The sequence below is a fragment of the Gigantopelta aegis genome, chromosome 3 (genome assembly GCF_016097555.1).
Source record: "Gigantopelta aegis isolate Gae_Host chromosome 3, Gae_host_genome, whole genome shotgun sequence".
Classification (NCBI taxonomy): domain Eukaryota; kingdom Metazoa; phylum Mollusca; class Gastropoda; order Neomphalida; family Peltospiridae; genus Gigantopelta; species Gigantopelta aegis.
Genome location: NC_054701.1, coordinates 93,489,676 through 93,508,916, shown reverse-complemented (window position 1 = coordinate 93,508,916; position 19,241 = coordinate 93,489,676). Strand labels below are relative to the sequence as shown.

Below are 19,241 nucleotides of genomic sequence, written 5' to 3'. Positions count from 1 at the left end.
AACATTTGAATGTATTGGCTTCGACAATCTGATGATTACCATATTTTAATATGAGTGGCTATAATACACAGAATAATGAGTAAATTGTACCCAGTTTAAAACATCCGTTGGCTCCCACATACTGCTCATAGTACACGTTGTTATCTTCCGGGATCTGTTCACTGAGAACTGTCTGAAAACAGAGTGAAAACACACACTTAGTTACAAATATTAGTATTATAAAGCATAAGATTAATATTAAAACAAATATGACTGCTTATTTTGCTATGTATGAAGTAAAGACAAACTGGAGAAAACTGGAGTGTTTTCTCTTTTAAAAATATTTAACCTGACCTCAAACAATAGCCTATTCCCCTAGGGATATTAGTCTTGTCAGAACATCCCAACAGCAAATGGTTAAGTAGAAAAGAAAATCATTTGTTCAACAACTTGCAGAAGATGATTTGCAGATTTACTAATCAATACAGAACAATGTGCTAAAATATCATACAGAAATGTAACCAATATTCAACTCACTAAATCATTACAAACATGTGTAAAAACAAACTGGCCAATCAGTTAACACTAAACAGACTAACACACTTCACTCAACCCCTGCTGTGGTAACACAGAATACAGCATTGCTTATACCACAGTAAAATGTTTCTCACAATGCGAGTTTTATCGAGCACGCTGGTTTGACCATCATCTTCAACAACGACATCGCAGGGAGTCTTGTCGGCAAACACTGAGGCAACTCGAACCTGAGACAGAGGGGTTTCTCGCAGAACAATCTTCACATTCTCATTCTTTACTGTCGTCCAGATCTGAGCACAAAAACAAACACAATTTAATCTCAGGTAAAGTAAGTAGAACTAAGAAAAAAGAAAAGAAAGAAAAAACCATTTTTCTCTTAACAAACACTAAACTCAACCACAAAAATATTTTCCTTTACACGTTGAATACCAAGGTTTCCAAAATGTGATGAATAGTTATTAAAATATTGTTTATCAGAAAAGCTAATTTGATTAAAATCTACTGATTAATAAAGGCAATATTAATGAAGAGAAACTATACAAGTCTCTAGGTGGTAATAAAATAGAAAACTAAATGTCTTTAGATTGTAATAGAATACAAACCTAATAAAACTGCCAGCCCTCCTTTCCAAGTTATGTCCCTTTTTCTGTTTTATAAAAAATTACATTTGAGCTCCTAGAAAGACCAGCACAACCAGAACCAAGTAGGGTTTACCAAACACAGATAATCTGAACAACACATTTTATTTCAAGTAATGAAGAAATTAACTGTAAACAAAAGCTGCAAATATATTACACTGGCTAACAACCAGGGTCAAAGTCTATCACTTTATTTAGCAACATAAACATACAAAGACATCAAAGGGAAATAATTCACATTTGATAAACAGATCCAAAAGTGAGCAAAAATGTATCCAGATTTTTGTGGCAGATTTACAAAATACATATTAGTTTTACTTCGCTCTTGTTACCTTAATTTTCTTGAAGCACTTGTGTTTGGCATGGTATCTAGATTCACATACAAACACATCTTTGTCTGGCACATTCTGAAATCAAGATAAATGTACTCTCTGTTAGTTAAACAAGATGACATCACTATCAACGAAAACGACATTGCATGTACAAAGCTATTATAAATATAAGAAATGTATGCAGTAAACATGAGTGACAGTTTACAGAGCAAGTCTGTAAGAAATAAGAAAAATTGCAGACTCGTTAATCAGAAAAACAAATTTGTACCATAAAGAGACTAAACTCATACATTAAGTATCATACAATTATAAAATGTAAATTTAATCAGTCCTTAAGTGACTGAAACTACTATATTTTAAAACACATAAAACAAGGTTTTGACTCCCAAAGTCACATACTGAAATACTGACAATGTTAACAATTTTTTATCACCAGATTAGTGACCAAATTAAGCAGAGATGACTTCTTTTAACCTTTAGACTACTGGATTAATTTTTGACAAAAACCACGTTGAGTGGCTACAAGTTTATAATTTTTACTCACAAATATTCACTGAAATGTTTTATAAGTACCTAAAGTAAAGTTCATATTTGAATCAGTAAGTATTATTTTCGTGGGGTTTTCTAATTTTAATGATATTTTATATCAGTTAATATTGATTAAAATTAGGGAAAAAATTTAAAACGTTGTTTACTTACAGCGAAGTCCATTATTCCCAATAACAGTGGTTCTCTGACCAGAATTTTTTTTTTCTTCTAAAAAGCAAGCTACGTTTCATATCCAAATATTTGGTGATTTTTGTTGTTGGTAAAACGATAAAATTTATTATCAAATTATCGTTTACAATCAGCTATCGATCGAAAAAAATTACCGTTGTTGTCAAGCGAAAATACTTGCAGAAAACCAAAATTCCAAAGTATTTTTTATTGAAAAAAAACAAAAAAACCCACCATTTTGTCTGTTTTTAGTATTATATTTTCGTTTCCAGTGAGTGCTATGTGCAAAATGGCGGGAAATATGAATTGGGGAATGCACTGTATGTCGACTGGTGTGACGTCGGGCGAGATATCTCGCCTGCAGTAGTCAGAAGGTTAAACATTATACATAACATATTAATTATAGTCAACGTCATTGTAAAATTATATATAAATAAATTCACAGACAGATGTAACAAAATTTACCTCAGGCTTCATTTTGAAATAATCCTTGACAAACATGACGTGACATCGCCCGATGATCTGAGCCAAGGGAATGGTTGTGACGCTCTCACTTTTAAACACTTCCTACAACACAAACAATACATTCAATTTATAATATTTGTTTTTCACCACTGGGTTAACAAACGTAAATCTGAGAAATGATGGAAATTATCTTAGCAACAGAAAAAAAATCGAATATTAAAATTCTTATACATGTTATAAATCTGAAACTGGATTCTAAAATATTAAAATAAGACAATTAAGAGTGTCTTCAAATGTATGTTAGTTTACTGAAAGCACACAAATCATCACAGACAAGGGAGATAAATCAACATAACTAAAAAGAAAATTATTTACATATACTTAACTTCATTTACTTAACTTCATTTCAAACTTGAGAACATAATCTCTACCACTAAGGTACAGAGAATGTTTCACTCTTCTCTACCTAGCTCAAACATACAAACCTTCTCGAGAAACTTCCTCGTGGCGAGGTGATAGGTCTCGTTTGGTCGGTAGAACCAGTTGCCCTGCATGCTCTGGACCCCGGCGCTGTCAGTGATGAACTTCTCAATCAGCATGATGTGAGGCTGCAGTCTCGCTTCTCTGAAACCAAACCAATCACAAGTCAGCACTCACAATACAGGAATATTCTACCATCCAGAGACCTGGAAACCAATCACAAGTCAGCACTCACAATACAGGAATATTCTACCATCCAGAGACCTGGAAACCAATCACAAGTCAGCACTCACAATACGGGAACATCCTACCATCCAGAGACCGGGAAACCAATCACAAGTCAGCACTCACAATACGGGAACATCCTACCATCCAGAGACCGGGAAACCAATCACAAGTCAGCACTCACAATACGGAACATCCTACCATCAAGAGACCGGGAAACCAATCACAAGTCAGCACTCACAATACGGGAACATCCTACCATCCAGAGACCGGGAAACCAATCACAAGTCAGCACTCACAATACGGGAACATCCTACCATCCAGAGACCGGGAAACCAATCACAAGTCAGCACTCACAATACGGGAACATCCTACCATCCAGAGACCGGGAAACCAATCACAAGTCAGCACTCACAATACGGGAACATCCTACCATCCAGAGACTGGGAAACCAATCACAAGTCAGCACTCACAATACGGGAACATCCTACCATCCAGAGACCGGGAAACCAATCACAAGTCAGCACTCACAATACGGGAACATCCTACCATCCAGAGACCGGGAAACCAATCACAAGTCAGCACTCACAATACGGGAACATCCTACCATCCAGAGACCGGGAAACCAATCACAAGTCAGCACTCACAATACGGGAACATCCTACCATCCAGAGACCGGGAAACCAATCACAAGTCAGCACTCACAATACGGGAATATCCTACCATCCAGAGACCTGGAAACCAATCACAAGTCAGCACTCACAATACGGGAACATCCTACCATCCAGAGACCGGGACCCATTTCTTCAAAGCTATCTTAACGCTATGAAATAGTAAAACCCATTATAAGCTATGACATCACTATGGTGTATGCTGTAGTGACGTCATAGCCTACAATGCTTTTACAATTTCGTAGTGCTAAGATAGCTTCGAAAATACCTAGCATGTTCTAGAGGGCGAGCAGTGGATCAAAAGACTGCTTTTATGTTAAATATTAGATGAATGTGATATGATAAAAGACGATGGTACCAGTCAAATTGTTTGTGTGTGCTCAGCCTCCTGAACATGCCATCGATATTCATATCAAGGAATGTGATTTCTTCAACCAGAATGATTGACTCAAGTCCAGCCTCTGAGGTTATTTTTATATGTCAGAATCCACTCTTGAAATGTAAAGCTTGTTTTTAAAATTATAATCCATCACTTTTATAACATTCATTTTTTAATCAGCAAGTTAGACCTAAAATTGATTACAGGAACTAAAGTAACCTACCTTGGCTCCACATAAACGAAGTCACCAATGAAATACTCCTGTCCTTTGAATGTGACACTGTGCTCCTTGGGGTCTGTATCCTAGAAACAAACGTGATTAAGTAGTTAAGAATTAACTGCTTATCCACTAATACTACAATAAGAAAGATGCATTGTGAGAGTACTGCTAAAGTAGTTAAGAATTAACTGCTTATCCACTAATACTACAATAAGAAAGACGCATTGTGAGAGTACTGCTAAAGTAGTTAAGAATTAACTGCTTATCCACTAATACTATAATAAGAAAGACGCATTGTGAGAGTACTGCTAAAGCAACACATGTCCCCTAACGAGACGAACAATCTCCTAAATTAAAGGGATATAACTCTGTGAAAAACGGGTAAACTGCCATCAAAATGAAAGCTGATTTACAACAGTAAGTAATAAAGCTATATATAAAAGGTCCTCTCAATATCTTTCGGTATTGCAAAGAAAAAGTCCGGAAAGCAAATTTTCATATCTCCTAAGTTCATCAGCCATAACTATGAAAAATGTGTAAATTGCCATAAAAGTGAAAACTGATCTGTAACAGAACATGATAAAGATTTACACATTTCAGGTATCTCTGGGCACTGTGAAAAAACCCATCCGGAAAACTATGTGGGACAGACGGATGGACGGACGGACAGCACGGAGTTGAAACCTATAGTCCCTCCAGTTGGACCAGTAGGGTACTAGTAATAGCTTAGACAGATTCCCTACAATACAAAGCATTGATGTTCTGATGATACCATATACACATCTAACATGATTATGTTAAAGACACATGATATTACTGCAGCAAATACACAAGTAACATATTTACCATTTCGTACTGAAAATACAACTACGTACTAAAGACATGTCGTCCACCTTCTCTTCTGATTCTCCTTTTATCTTCTTCTCTTCATCGTCCTTCTGTTCCTGGACAAGCTTTTCGCGTTTTGTGATTTCTAAAGCCTCCAGCAGGTGGCGCTCTGTGTAACTCAAGGCGGGGGTCAACACCATCTCCCCATTCTTACACAACTCATCACGGATTTTGATGAAAAACATTTGCATGTCAATGGAATCCTCATATAGCTGAAAATTAAAAGTAAATTGTTTTAAATATTTTATAATACACATTTTAAAAGTTAAATTATGACAGAGATCTTTCACCATATCAAGGCCTTTGATAAACTAGTTGTGGGGAAAGGTTGGGATGACAAAGGGGGTCTTCTGAGGGGGTTTTATCTTATGATCCAAACACCTCAGGCCAGTGATCTATCAACAGCTAGACAACATCCTAAACATTATAAATAATGCAACCTAACCTAATCAGTCCATTTGACTAAGAGAATTATAAAGTTATATTAATAATGATAATAGACATAAGAATCAGTGCGAATCAGAGAATTCCAGAATTAGACTAATAAAGAAAAAAGACCCGACAGTCAATGAAAGTCAGAGAATTACAGACAGTTGAAGTAATAATGAAAACTGACCTGAGAGTCAGTGCGACTCAGACTTCTTGCGTGCTCAAACACTTTGAACATATCTTCTTGAAATCGGTCTATTCGTCGGTAACGGCCCTGGAAAGCAAAATATAATAAATTATGTAAATTTTTGACAAATATATTAAACAAATTACCATGTAACCCAACCTTAATACTTAAAATCCAAGATACATTAAAAGTTATATAAACTTGAGGATGGAAATTACCTTGTCTAGATTTCTTCTTATCTGGTCGAACTTTGGTGGTTTCCTAGAAAAACAAATCATACAACAGAATTTGTTTAATTATTATTATTAATTTTACAATCTTTAATCACAAAATATGAGAACATAATTTAGAATTTGACAGGACTTACCAACAACAAATTAATTAGCAAAACTAACAGTAAATTTATCATAGTTTATTTTATTTAATTATTTAATATCATAGAATAAAGGTGGTTACTACCGACTTTTTAAATGATTTGTAAATATATCAAGTAGGACTGAAAAAATACAAGATACTTTAATAGGTGGATTTTCAAGTGTTTTAAAGAAAATCTACAACCATTTCTGAATTTTACAAAATGCATATTAAGTGAATGTAGAAATGTGAGAATGAGTCATTTACTTCACTAAATTATGATTTAGACAGATTTTAAGGTATTACAAGAATAGCTTAAGACATGTATGAATCAGAGAGAATGTACCGTACAAAGGAATGCCAACAAAAACCAATGAGCTAAGAATGCCACACATACTTGATTGGAACTCCTGCCGCATCCAGTGCCGCTTGCGCCTCTAAATCAGCGAGTTCGCCGAACGAGTCGCTGTAACACCGCCCTTCTTCATCCTGTAAGACAAATATTCAGTATCGGTAATACGAACACTGTGTATATTGATGGGATTCGAGCCTATTTCAGTCCATTTATATGACATGTGACAGTATGTGATGCTAACCTCATGACCAACTGGGACATTCACATACACAAAAAATGAACACCCAATTAATTAAGACTTCTGTCAACCACAGAGTTAGAAGGCAATGTAATACTTAGTAGTTTCATTTCATGTAAATTTAAATTAATCCTATTTGGTGTAATATATATTTTTATTATTAGTTGTCTTAATGACGACATAGCTGGTACTAATTCAGAGTTCGACAAATCCGCTAGCCCGGCGCCCGGGGCTAGTGCTTTTTAACACAGGGCTAGTAACAAATGCAAAACCAGTAGCCCGATGGGCTAGTGGCTTTAAAAAAATATATTTTAAAAACACCTGGTAGTTATACACAGGTATAAAGAGGTTGTGGTGTTCACTGTACCTGGTGGTTATACAGGCATAAAGAGGTTGTGGTGTTCACCGTACCTGGTGGTTATACACAGACATAAAGAGGTTGTGGTGTTCACCGTACCTGGTGGTTATACACAGATATAAAGAGGTTGTGGTGTTCACCGTACCTGGTGGTTATACACAGATTTAAAGAGGTTGTGGTGTTCACCGTACCTGGTGGTTATACACAGATTTAAAGAGGTTGTGGTGTTCACCGTACCTGGTGGTTATACACAGGTTTAAAGAGGTTGTGGTGTTCACCGTACCTGGTGGTTATACACAGGTATAAAGAGGTTGTGGTGTTAACCGTACCTGGTGGTTATACACAGGTATAAAGAGGTTGTGGTGTTCACCGTACCTGGTGGTTATACACAGGTATAAAGAGGTTGTGGTGTTCACCGTACCTGGTGGTTATACACAGGTATAAAGAGGTTGTGGTGTTCACCGTACCTGGTGGTTATACACAGGTATAAAGAGGTTGTGGTGTTCACCGTACCTGGTGGTTATACACAGGTATAAAGAGGTTGTGGTGTTCACCGTACCTGGTGGTTATACACAGATATAAAGAGGTTGTGGTGTTAACCGTACCTGGTGGTTATACACAGATATAAAGAGGTTGGTCATCAACTCTTGAACCAGAGCTTTGATATCAGGGATTTCATTCGTCCCATCCGATGTCAGTTCCATCTTCTTCTCCAGACACAGTCTCTGTAGAGTTAGTGCATCCTGAAAAAGAAAAAAAGAAAGAAATGTTTTATTTAACGACGCACTCAACACATTTCATTTACGGTTATATGGCGTCAGACATATGGTTACGGACCACACAGATTTTGAGAGGAAACCCGCTGTCTCCTCTACATGGGCTACTCTTTCCGATTAGCAGCAAGGGATCTTTTATTTGTGCTTCCCACAGGCAGGATAGCACAAACCATGGCCTTTGTTGAACCAGTTATGGATCACTGGTCGGTGCAAGTAGTTTACACCTACCCATTAAGTCTTGCGGAGCACTCACTCAGGGTTTGGAGTCGGTATCTGGATTAAAAATCCCATGCCTCGACTGGGATCCGAACCCAGTACCTACCAGCCTGTAGACCGATGGCCTAACCACTATGCCACCGAGGCCGGTTTCCTGAAAAAGAAGTCATTACGGGATATAAATAAAGTTCTGGGGTTGTTGATACATGGGTGGAAGCATCATAACCAGAATTACTCTCATCACTGGGCAACATGACCAACCAGGACTGAAATAAAAATAACTTCAACATGGTGCCTTGAGTATTTTGTATAACATGAGTATAACATGGGTATTTTGACAACTGTCATTTATTCATGAAAGATACATGTACACTAACACTAATAATTATTAGCTCTGTTAAAAAACACAAATGTATGAAAGAGTAAAGGAACAAACAGATGGACAAATGAACAAATGAACAAAAAGTTAAAGTTTGTTTTGTTTAATGACACCACTATAGCACATTGATCTTTTATATGCACTATCCTACAGAAAGCACAGCACATACCATGGCTGTTGATATACTAGTCTTGGTGCACTGGCTGGAACGAAGATCGATCCTAGACTGACCACACATCAAGTGAGCGCTTTACCACTAAGCTACGCCCCGCCCCTAGTATGAACAAATATTTAATGTCAAACATCTGTACAAAGTCGGTAACCATGACAACTCACCTTGTAAATGAGCGAGTCTGGCTCGTTGTACTTGCAGGCGTTGTCAAACATCTGTACGAAGTCAGCCACCATGTCCTCAACGCTCTCGTACTGGTGCGGCCCCGTCATCCGCTGCTGAATGCGCTGCATGTCCATAGGTCGCTTGATGATCTCGTAGTAGTCGGGGTAATCCTACAGGAGAAATAACACACTAACTCTCAATAGTCAATATACAATAAAACACTAACTCTCAATAGTCAATATACAGTATTAGTCGCTTGATGATCTCGTAGTAGTCGGGGTAATCCTACAGGAGAAATAACACACTAACTCTCAATAGTCAATATACAATAAAACACTAACTCTCAATAGTCAATATACAGTATTAGTCGCTTGATGATTCCGTAGTAGTCGGGGCAATCCTACAGAGAAATAAAACATTAACCCTCAATAGTCAATATACAATATTAGCAAACTACTGCATTGTTAATTATATATCAAGAAATATAACTGACAATACTAAACGTGAATAATCAACACATGACAATTAGTCACCTATGGTAAGATGGTATTGTTGTTGTTTTGAGCACATTTAAACTATGGCTCTAGCACTGGGCTACGACCTGTCTTGTTATCCGTGAATGGTGTCCTCGACAATGGGATCTCTAATTTGTTTTCCAGAAAGTAGATTTCACAGAAAGATATATCTAGGAAATGTATGGGCACTTTTTAGAAAATCAACACATAATTTGTAAACCTCACTGCTTACATATATTCAGAGCTGCATGCTGGATCATTTGACTGTACTGTCAGTTTCATGCCAGAGACTTGACAATGTACAGAATGTGCGACTAATTTCAGCTATAAAAGAAACAACTGATTAAGACTTACACTTTTGAGTGGCAGTTTGAGGAAGGGTGGAGACAGAACCCGCCCCGACTTGTCGTGATAGTCTCGGATCGACTCGAACAGATCTTGTAGCTTCTGAGATAATGGAGAGGAAGACTTGGCCTTCGAACGACTGAGTGAAAAATAAAATAAAAATAACATTTAAATTCTGTAGAAAGAGAAATAACATTGAACAAGCAGCAACCTGTATCAAGAATAAACCATGTCTGTATAAAGTATTCATTTAAATAGAATCTAAAACCTTGTAAAGAAAACTTTAAGCTTTTATGAAATAATCAACCTAATTAGACAGAAACAATTCTGTAAAAAAAAACATGCAGCCTGTATTAAAGACACTACTGTATTACTGTAAATTAATCGCATGATTGTTCTGCAAAAATTAAATTCTGTTGAGAGACTAAAAGGGTACACAGAAAAGCTTAGACTTTAAAGAAAATCAAAGAAAATTTTCAATATAAAAAATATCAAAATTGTTTTGGTTGAATCTACAAGTTTTTACAAAAACTAAATAGTCAAATCCGCTTAATTGCATAGCCCCGGTGCGTGTTAAATTTATGCCAATAACTGGTATAACCAATTATCCGATAGAGCCCCACTTCCAGATTATAACCAACGGTAAACTTTACAAATGCCTTGTGGACAGTCTTCTTACTCTTAACTGCAGAACATTGTCTGAATGCCGATACATGTATGTGTTTTATTTGTTTATATATTTTTAATTCTGCATTGTTACAAATCTGTGGTTGTATTTATTGATGCTATGTCTAGCTACTAATATTCGCGTTGCAGTTTGTTACACACGGCTCTTCCACAGTTCACACCTATTGTTCTGAGGGGTGTGAGTAGTGAAACCGTGTTACTTGGCAAAGCGCAATTTCCACGTGCAGGCGAAATATACATAGCTTAAATTAGCAACTGTTAATTGTCAACCGATTTCAGCTACAGTGTACTAATATTACAGTATATTTTGTTAGAGATGCTAATGTGCATTGAACAAAATATAAGAAGGGTAGTGTTTATTTTGCTTATTTCATTAATTAATTAGAAAAAAAAATATATTTAATCATGAATAAAATTATTAACACGATGTAAGCCAGAACTGTACCCGCCCCTCCCCCCCCCCGTAGGAATCGGGGGAGAGGCCTGTGCCTGCCTCCTTCCTCCCCCCCCCACAAATGTATGTGGGGTTTTTTTTTCCTATTCCATATACAGATTAAAATCTGGCTTATCTCCTCCCCTACCCCCCCCCCCCCCAACTAGATGGTGCCTTCCCCACTCCAGATGTCATACCTATAGGCCTGTAAGCATCTTATTCTAGAAACAAAGACCCAATATGAATGTTGTAAAAATTATTTATAATGAGTTAAAAATATTTTTATCTGCAAGTCTGCTGTAAGTTCACGAAGGGTCAAACCTCTTGAAAGAAAAACACAAACATCCAACTATGTGACATACAAAATACAGTAAAAATAATCATATTTAATTATCTTTATTAAATTTATTCTAGGACACAATTGCCTTGGCCAAGTCTATCTTTCAGCGTAACGCATGCGCATATAAAAATAACAATGAACTATTCCACAGCTTCAGGGAGGTTTTTGTGTTCTGTCAACGTAGTTTTTGTTGTCAGTATTGTTTTAAGTAATTTTGTAACAAAGGGCAAATTACATCTGAAATCCTGCCATCTAGACTTAAATGATGCAATAATGGCCCAGGATTACTGCAATAAACACTTGAACACATTGCTATAAGCACTATGATGAGTCTTGTTGCGCGAGATGTCAACATTATACATCGCCAGTTTTAGTAACTGCTTTTACTTTTTCTTCTTTTAATATTAGTTTTTATTGTTTCTGGTAAAATATTAAAGGTTTGTGGAACATTTTATGATTGAATTTTCAACAAAAAAATGGTTTTCGTATGCAATTAACCGATTTTTTCTTTATAAAGCTATTCAAATATGCGACATATTTTGTATTGATTTAATGCTATTTGGTTCTGTGCAGCCGAAATGTATGCAAATAACAAATTTATGCTATAAACCGATATGCAATAAAGTGGATTCGACTGTATAATAACTTTTAAAATTATACTTGTTAATAAAGACTTCTGCATAACAAAGATGAAAAGAATCTATAGACTGAAGCATTATTAATTATTTTTTAAACACTAATAGCATTATTGGCTATGGCTGTTAGCCACTTATTAAACTGATGGTATTAAAGGGACATGCCCTAATTTCAACCTGTGAAAATTAACACTAAGTTTAGTTAGTCTACAAACCTGTAACACATTTGGATAAAGTTACAATTGAGTGAAACATGAGTCTGTGACTTTGAAATTGTGAAATACCCTCTAAAAATAGACCAAAACTCGGACTCCATAACTGTTACTTCTCAGACGAACGTGCGTATTTAAAAATATGAGAAATACTTTTTGTGATATTAAAAACACCAGGATGACCAAAAACACTTTAAATGTACGGAAATGTATGATTTCAGTTATCAAAAAATGGCTCTAATAGTCAAACATATGCCTCAGTGTTTAAAAACTTGGGTATTCCCTTTAAATAAAGAATTTATTTTTAAAATGCGATATTATGCCATTTTCCCAATTTTAGAGTTAAAGGTGAAGATGTACTCCTATTAGTACAACTCATCAAGATGCCAATAAAGTTTATGTCAAAACATTGTCAATGTCCACAGAACAGGATGGTTAAAATTGTAGGGTGTGTAAAATACACTACATTTTTTTGTTAAACTCATGTGATAATTTGGTGTATTAACCCAATTAATAACGGTATGCAAATTTAAAGGTATATCCAAATTTTCAAGGTCTCTTGCAAGCCTTGAAATAAGCGGCCAGTCACAGTCATTGTCCGTTACAAATTTGTCACTTGTCAGTAACAATGTCGATTGCGCCGGTCACCATGTCCGAAGCTCGCATTGTTGTAAAAGCCGGCTGCTTTGTAGTCGAATACACTTAATGCACCAATTAATTTTTTTATTACGAATGAAAAAATACAAATGTGTACCAGTGGGATTCGAACCGGTTTGCGGCGCACTTGACAGTCCAACACGAAGTTCATCTACAGTCCGCGTAGCTGTTTAGTAGGATTTTTTATAGTCTCGATTTTGCGGGAACTTACATTGTGAAAAGTGATGTCACACATATTAGTAATTGACCTTTCGTACTTAGCGTATACTTCCTGTGGTGTTTTCATTTAAAGTTTGCAATTCAAATTGCCTCGTTGTTAACAGTTAAAGGATGTTGAACAAAATAACTTCAGTCTTTGCTGTAAAAGAACAGACAAGTACCGATAATGACAAATCAACTGTCCCTGTTCCAAGTATCCGCGGCGGGCAGCCGCCGATTAAATCGTCCACCAAAAATTCCCAAACGAATATCCCGCAGAGTAGTATCTTAAAATCTAGCACTGAACTAAAATGGTAAAAGGAGTATTTAGTTAAAACAAATGCCTCTTTGTGGCTACAGTTTGAAGAAAACACCAAAGGCGAGGTTACACTTATGACGTGTTCGCTCTGCAAAACATTTAAAAAAGAAATGTAGTATAATCACGATTTTTCGGACGCATGGATCAAAGAGTCCACAAATCTGCATGTGTCAAATGCTAAATAACACTCGGCAACCAAAAATATAGAATATTACCACAAACAAGACACTGATTACATTGAAAAAAATGGATGAGTCTGAGTCAGATCATCATGAATCTGAAAGTTCAACACAAAGTGATGGTGACAAAAGTTTCATGGGTTTCTTAAGCCCTATCCTAACCGGCCGCGAGCGATTATTTTAGAAATCATTGACTTCCATTGCTGCATCCTAACTGTACACATGATTTCTAAAATAATCGCTCATGTAACTCGCGGCTGGTTAGGATACAGCTTTACCAGAGGACATATATTAATGCATCATAGACTAGTAAGTATGTAACAATAATAAATGTCATCATTTGGTGACTATTGCCTTAATTGCTGCATTGGTTATTTAGTAATTAAATATATCAATTATTAAACACAAAACATAATTTATTTCATTTTTATTTACAATGTTTTGTGACCGGTACAATTTCTTTCATGTCAGGCACAAATTGATTGGTGCAGGACATTGTGCCAGGTACACTAAAATGTTTTATTTCAAGGCTTGCTCTTGGTAATAATGTGTTGCTGTGAATGGATTATTTGTTTACAAGCCATCAAGACCTGTATACCTGAGCATAACGTTTTCATAAGATTTAGTTATAGTGTGTGATGTCAAAGTAATTTGTACTAATCGTGATAACATCATATTACCGACTTTAGTACTGTAATTTACTTAATATCAAATGAAAATGTTATTTTAGAAGTGTTATAGGATAAATAGAATTCACTACTCGTGTTTTTTAATATGTAAATTATCAACCTTGTCTAGATAATTGGTATTTGTTTCGGCAGATCCTCGACAAATACCGATTAACGTAGACTAGGTTGATATTTTCCATATTAAAAAACACGAGTAGTGAATCCTCTTATATCTCATTTTGAGAATAAACTCTTCAAATATTGTTTAAATGATCACCAACAAATCTCGCCAGGACTTTGACAAACCTCTTGGTTGTGGAGCGCGGTGCTGGAGTCTGGTTCATGCTGCGCCATTTACTCTTGAGGACGCGATCCAGCTGGTTGGCGTCTTGGTAGACGAGTGAGCCCTCCTCGTTGTAGTGTCGCGCATTGCTGAACATCAGGTCAAAGTCATTGAGAAGGGTCATCTCGCTAGGATACTAAAACAAACAAAACAGTAGTTGAAATAAATAACAATACAGAACTTGAAACATATCGGATTCAGTACTGAGAATTGTTTAACTTTTGATCAAAGTATTTGAAACCACCGTAGGAAGGATAGGAAAACAAAACACATTAACAACACCTCAGCACATTTAAACTGTGTCTATGTGGTGTTTACAACATGCGATATTTTGACACCTCACTGAGAGACATAGGAAACCAGTGCCGACATATGAAAACTACAGGATACTCTAAACAAAAAGAAGTGAGAGATCTTTCATATGCACTTTTCCAGACAGGACAGAACACACTTTATAAAGTGGTCTTGGACACTGGTTGGGATTGATCCTATGACCCCTCAAAGCTCAGATGAGCACTCTACATAGAGCAACATTCTGCCCACTACTATTCTAAATGTACTGACTTTCACCTTTTCTGCCTTGATCTTGGCCTTGATCATTGAGTGACACCCTGACCTCTACTGTTCTAAATGTATTGACTTTCACCTTTTCTGCCTTGATCTTGGCCTTGATCATTGAGTGACACCCTGACCCCTACTGTTCTAAATGTATTGACTTTCACCTTTTCTGCCTTGATCTTGGCCTTGATCATTGAGTGACACCCTGACCCCTACTGTTCTAAATGAGCTACACCAAGTATTGACTTTCACCTTTTCTGCCTTGATCTTGGCCTTGATCATTGAGTGACACCCTGACCCCTACTGTTATAAATGAGCTAGACCAAGTATTGACTTTCACCTTTTCTGCCTTGATTTTGGCCTCAATCACAGTGACACCGTGACCCCTACAGTTCTAAATGAGCTAGACCAAGTATTGACTTTCACCTTTTCTGCCTTGATTTTGGCCTCAATCACAGTGACACCGTGACCCCTACAGTTCTAAATGAGCTAGACTAAGTATTGACTTTCACCTTTTCTGCCTTGATTTTGGCCTCAATCATAGTGACACCGTGACCCCTACAGTTCTAAATGAGCTAGACCAAGTATTGACTTTCACCTTTTCTGCCTTGATTTTGGCCTTGATCATAGTGACACCTTGACCCCTACTAGTCTAAATGAGCTAGACCAAGTATTCACTTTCACCTTTTCTGCTTTGATTTTGGCCTCAATCATGGTCATGTCGATGGGCTCCAGAATCACCTGGTAGTAGTCGGGGTAGTCCTTGCGGGATGGTAACTCCATGAAGATCTGACGTAGGAAGCGCCCAGTACCTGGCTCCTGTGAAAACAACACAACTCCACTGTAAACTATAGTAGCACAAGTTACAGTTTGCTTTGCAAAACACAGCCAGGCAATGACAAGATAAAATTCTTTGGATTATGATTTATAGAAAAATATGTTTTTTATATATGAGAAGAGTTAGGGGATCTTACAAAACAAGACAAGAAATTTAATAGATGCTAAAAAGAAAAGAAAAAAGAAGACTGAGTAGTGAAAACCCCAAAAGATCTGTTGGTTATTAAAAAACAATACTTGCTGGATATAAAAATACAAATAATTTACATGATATTGAAAAGTTTGTTTTGTTTAATGACACCACTGGAGCACATTGATTTATTAATTATCAGCTATTGGATGTCAAACATTTGGTCATTCGGACACGAAGTCATCAGAGGAAACCCACTACATGCAGCAAGGGATCTTTAATATGCACTTTCCCACAGACAGGAAAGCACATACCACGGCCTTTGACCAGTTGTTGTGTACTGGTTGGAACAAGGAAAAAAAAACAATCATTTGAACTGATCCACCGAGGTGGTTCCATCCTGCGACGCATGCACCTCAACTTACTGAGCTGAATCCCGCCCCTACACGACAATGAAGTCACGAGACTTACCGGATATTCATAGACCGACTTGTAAAGGGCCCCAAGTCGTCGCTTCAGTGTTTCCTCCGGCGACCGTTTACGCTTCTTCTCACTGTCCGTCACAGGCATGCTTCGACGACTTTTACTTTTCGGTGTGTGCTCCTCTTCAGTGATCAAGGGTTTCTATAGAAACAAAATAAAGTAGTTAACTAATTAAATTTGACTTCATTTTAAATCATTTTAAAAAACATGGGGAAAAAAAAGAAAAAAAAAAAAAAAAAGTAATTCAATTAATCATTTATTATGTATACTGATGGAAAGAAATAAGGGTTCACACTGACATTAACAGGAAGGAGTGAGACAATCAAAACCATCATCCATAGTCTCAACAACTTAAACGTGTTACGGACATTCAGTCCCATATTACTGAAATTCAATCTAACATTACTGACATTCAGTCCCATATTACTGACATTCAATTTCACATTACTGACATTCAGTCCCATATTACTGACATTCAATCTCACATTACTAACATTCAGTCCCATAATACTGATATTCAATCTCACATTACTGACATTCAGTCCCATATTAATGATATTCAATCTCACATTACTGACATTCAATCTCACATTACTGATATTCAATCTCACATTACTGACATTCAGTCCCATATTACTGACATTCAATCTCACATTACTGACACTAAGTCCCATATTACTGACATTCAATCTCACATTACTGACATTCAGTCCCATATTACATTTTTGTACTTTATAGACATTACGACACTAGACTTAAAAGTGGTCTATAATACGAGGTGTTGCTTTACTTATTTACTTCAGTATACATACTAGTATCATACACATACATGACAATACATGTAAACACATCAATGTCATATATTAATTTTATGCTGAATATTTTATTCCATTAATCTGTTTACATACATGTAGCTACAGCTTTAGTCGCTCTAATAATATCCTATTTATAACTAGTATTCATAGATGAAAGTGTTTGTTTAAAATACCAAGATGTGAAAATTAACTAAAATAAATTAAAGTAATTAATACATGTTTTCACAAGTTTGTACTACACATTTTAAACAATAAGAAATGGCCTTTATTTCTATCTAATTCACTCATGTTTGTACACACTGATCTTTACAGGTGAATGACAGTTATTACACAGAAAGAAAGAAGTGTTTTATTTAACGACGCACTCAACACATTTTATTTACGGTTATATGGCGTCAGACATATGGTTCAGGACCACACAGGTTTTGAGAGGAAACCCGCTGTCGCCACTACATGGGCTACTCTTCCGATAGGCAGCAAGGGATCTTTTATTTGCGCTTCCCACAGGCAGGATAGCACAAACCATGGCCTTTGTTGAACCAGTTATGGATCACTGGTCGGTGCAAGTGGTTTACACCTACCCATTGAGCCTTGCGGAGCACTCACTCAGGGTTTGGAGTCGGTATCTGGATTAAAAAACCCATGCCTCGACTGGGATCCGAACCCAGTACCTACCAGCCTGTAGACCGATGGCCTGCCACGACGCCACCGAGGCCGGTTGTTATTACACAGAAACCGTTTGTAATAAGTTCATAGACTTACATTTACTCTGAATAAAAATTACCTTATGGAATGATATTAAATCAAATTCTGTGTTGTTAGGTGTTAAAATGTATCTCTTCAAATTAAAACAAGATTGGATAGTAGTACAGCCGATTTTCATAACTTGTCCAATCTTGTTTTAATTTGAAGAGATAAATTTTAACACCTAACAACACATATGACAATCACACTATTGCTTTGTTAAACAAAATTGTAAATACTGACAAAAGAACATCAGCAGGATTTAAAACATTGTTCGCCAAATTACCAAATATCAATTAGAGCTGAATCTGGCAAATTTATTTCATCATTAATTTGCCAAAAAGCGATTGCCGTAGCTGTTTGACTACATGTAACTAAAAGTAAAACATGAAGTTGGCTAAAATGTTCTATTATTTTTGGGGTCTAGCAAAAAGCCTGTTCTTGTTAGTGTTAATTTAAGCTATGTAACATAAATAATACTATTAAAGCCAAACATTTACAAGCACTTAATTTTTTGTATTTTTGAACAAGAAATTGATAATGAAATGTAACTAAATATTTGTAATATGTTGAATTCAAACATTAAGTACTTTTGAGGTGTATTAAAAAAAAATCGGAATTTTCAGAAGTGTTAAAGGCACAGATTTAGAGAGCTTTATCTTTCTAAATATGGATTATGACTCTTTTAAGGGAAGTCTACTATGAATAGTGACACATCTATATGTATATATATGACGGCCATGTAATGTACCCTTGAATTTATATCGATCTGTGAGTGAATGCCTTTGACATAAGTCTAATGTTTTTAGCCATCTTTGTCTCAATTCTGGAATGTTGCTTCTAAAAATGTTACAAGACAAGTAAAAAAAAGAAGAAAGAAATATTTTATTTAACGACACACTCAACACATTTTATTTACGGTTATATGGCGTCAGACATATGGTTAAGGACCACACAGATTTTGAGAGGAAACCCGCTGTCGC

General features: G+C 36.3%; 1 protein-coding gene across 9 annotated transcripts in view; it reads right to left on the bottom strand.

The window, feature by feature from the left end:
- LOC121369369 (protein polybromo-1-like) overlaps positions 1 to 19,241 on the bottom strand; it is a 77,672-nt gene that overhangs the window by 40,028 nt on the left and 18,403 nt on the right. For all 9 annotated transcript variants that reach the window (XM_041494416.1, XM_041494422.1, XM_041494423.1 and 6 more), the window contains 16 exons: positions 16,688 to 16,840; positions 15,934 to 16,068; positions 14,655 to 14,827; positions 10,030 to 10,159; positions 9,160 to 9,330; positions 8,058 to 8,195; positions 6,899 to 6,990; positions 6,366 to 6,408; positions 6,148 to 6,234; positions 5,519 to 5,743; positions 4,647 to 4,726; positions 3,154 to 3,292; positions 2,669 to 2,770; positions 1,487 to 1,561; positions 651 to 806; positions 91 to 172 (listed from right to left, as the gene is read on the bottom strand). In XM_041494416.1, coding sequence (XP_041350350.1) covers positions 91 to 172; positions 651 to 806; positions 1,487 to 1,561; positions 2,669 to 2,770; positions 3,154 to 3,292; positions 4,647 to 4,726; positions 5,519 to 5,743; positions 6,148 to 6,234; positions 6,366 to 6,408; positions 6,899 to 6,990; positions 8,058 to 8,195; positions 9,160 to 9,330; positions 10,030 to 10,159; positions 14,655 to 14,827; positions 15,934 to 16,068; positions 16,688 to 16,840 — 1,981 coding nt within the window. The remainder of the gene's footprint in view (positions 1 to 90; positions 173 to 650; positions 807 to 1,486; positions 1,562 to 2,668; positions 2,771 to 3,153; positions 3,293 to 4,646; positions 4,727 to 5,518; positions 5,744 to 6,147; positions 6,235 to 6,365; positions 6,409 to 6,898; positions 6,991 to 8,057; positions 8,196 to 9,159; positions 9,331 to 10,029; positions 10,160 to 14,654; positions 14,828 to 15,933; positions 16,069 to 16,687; positions 16,841 to 19,241) is intronic.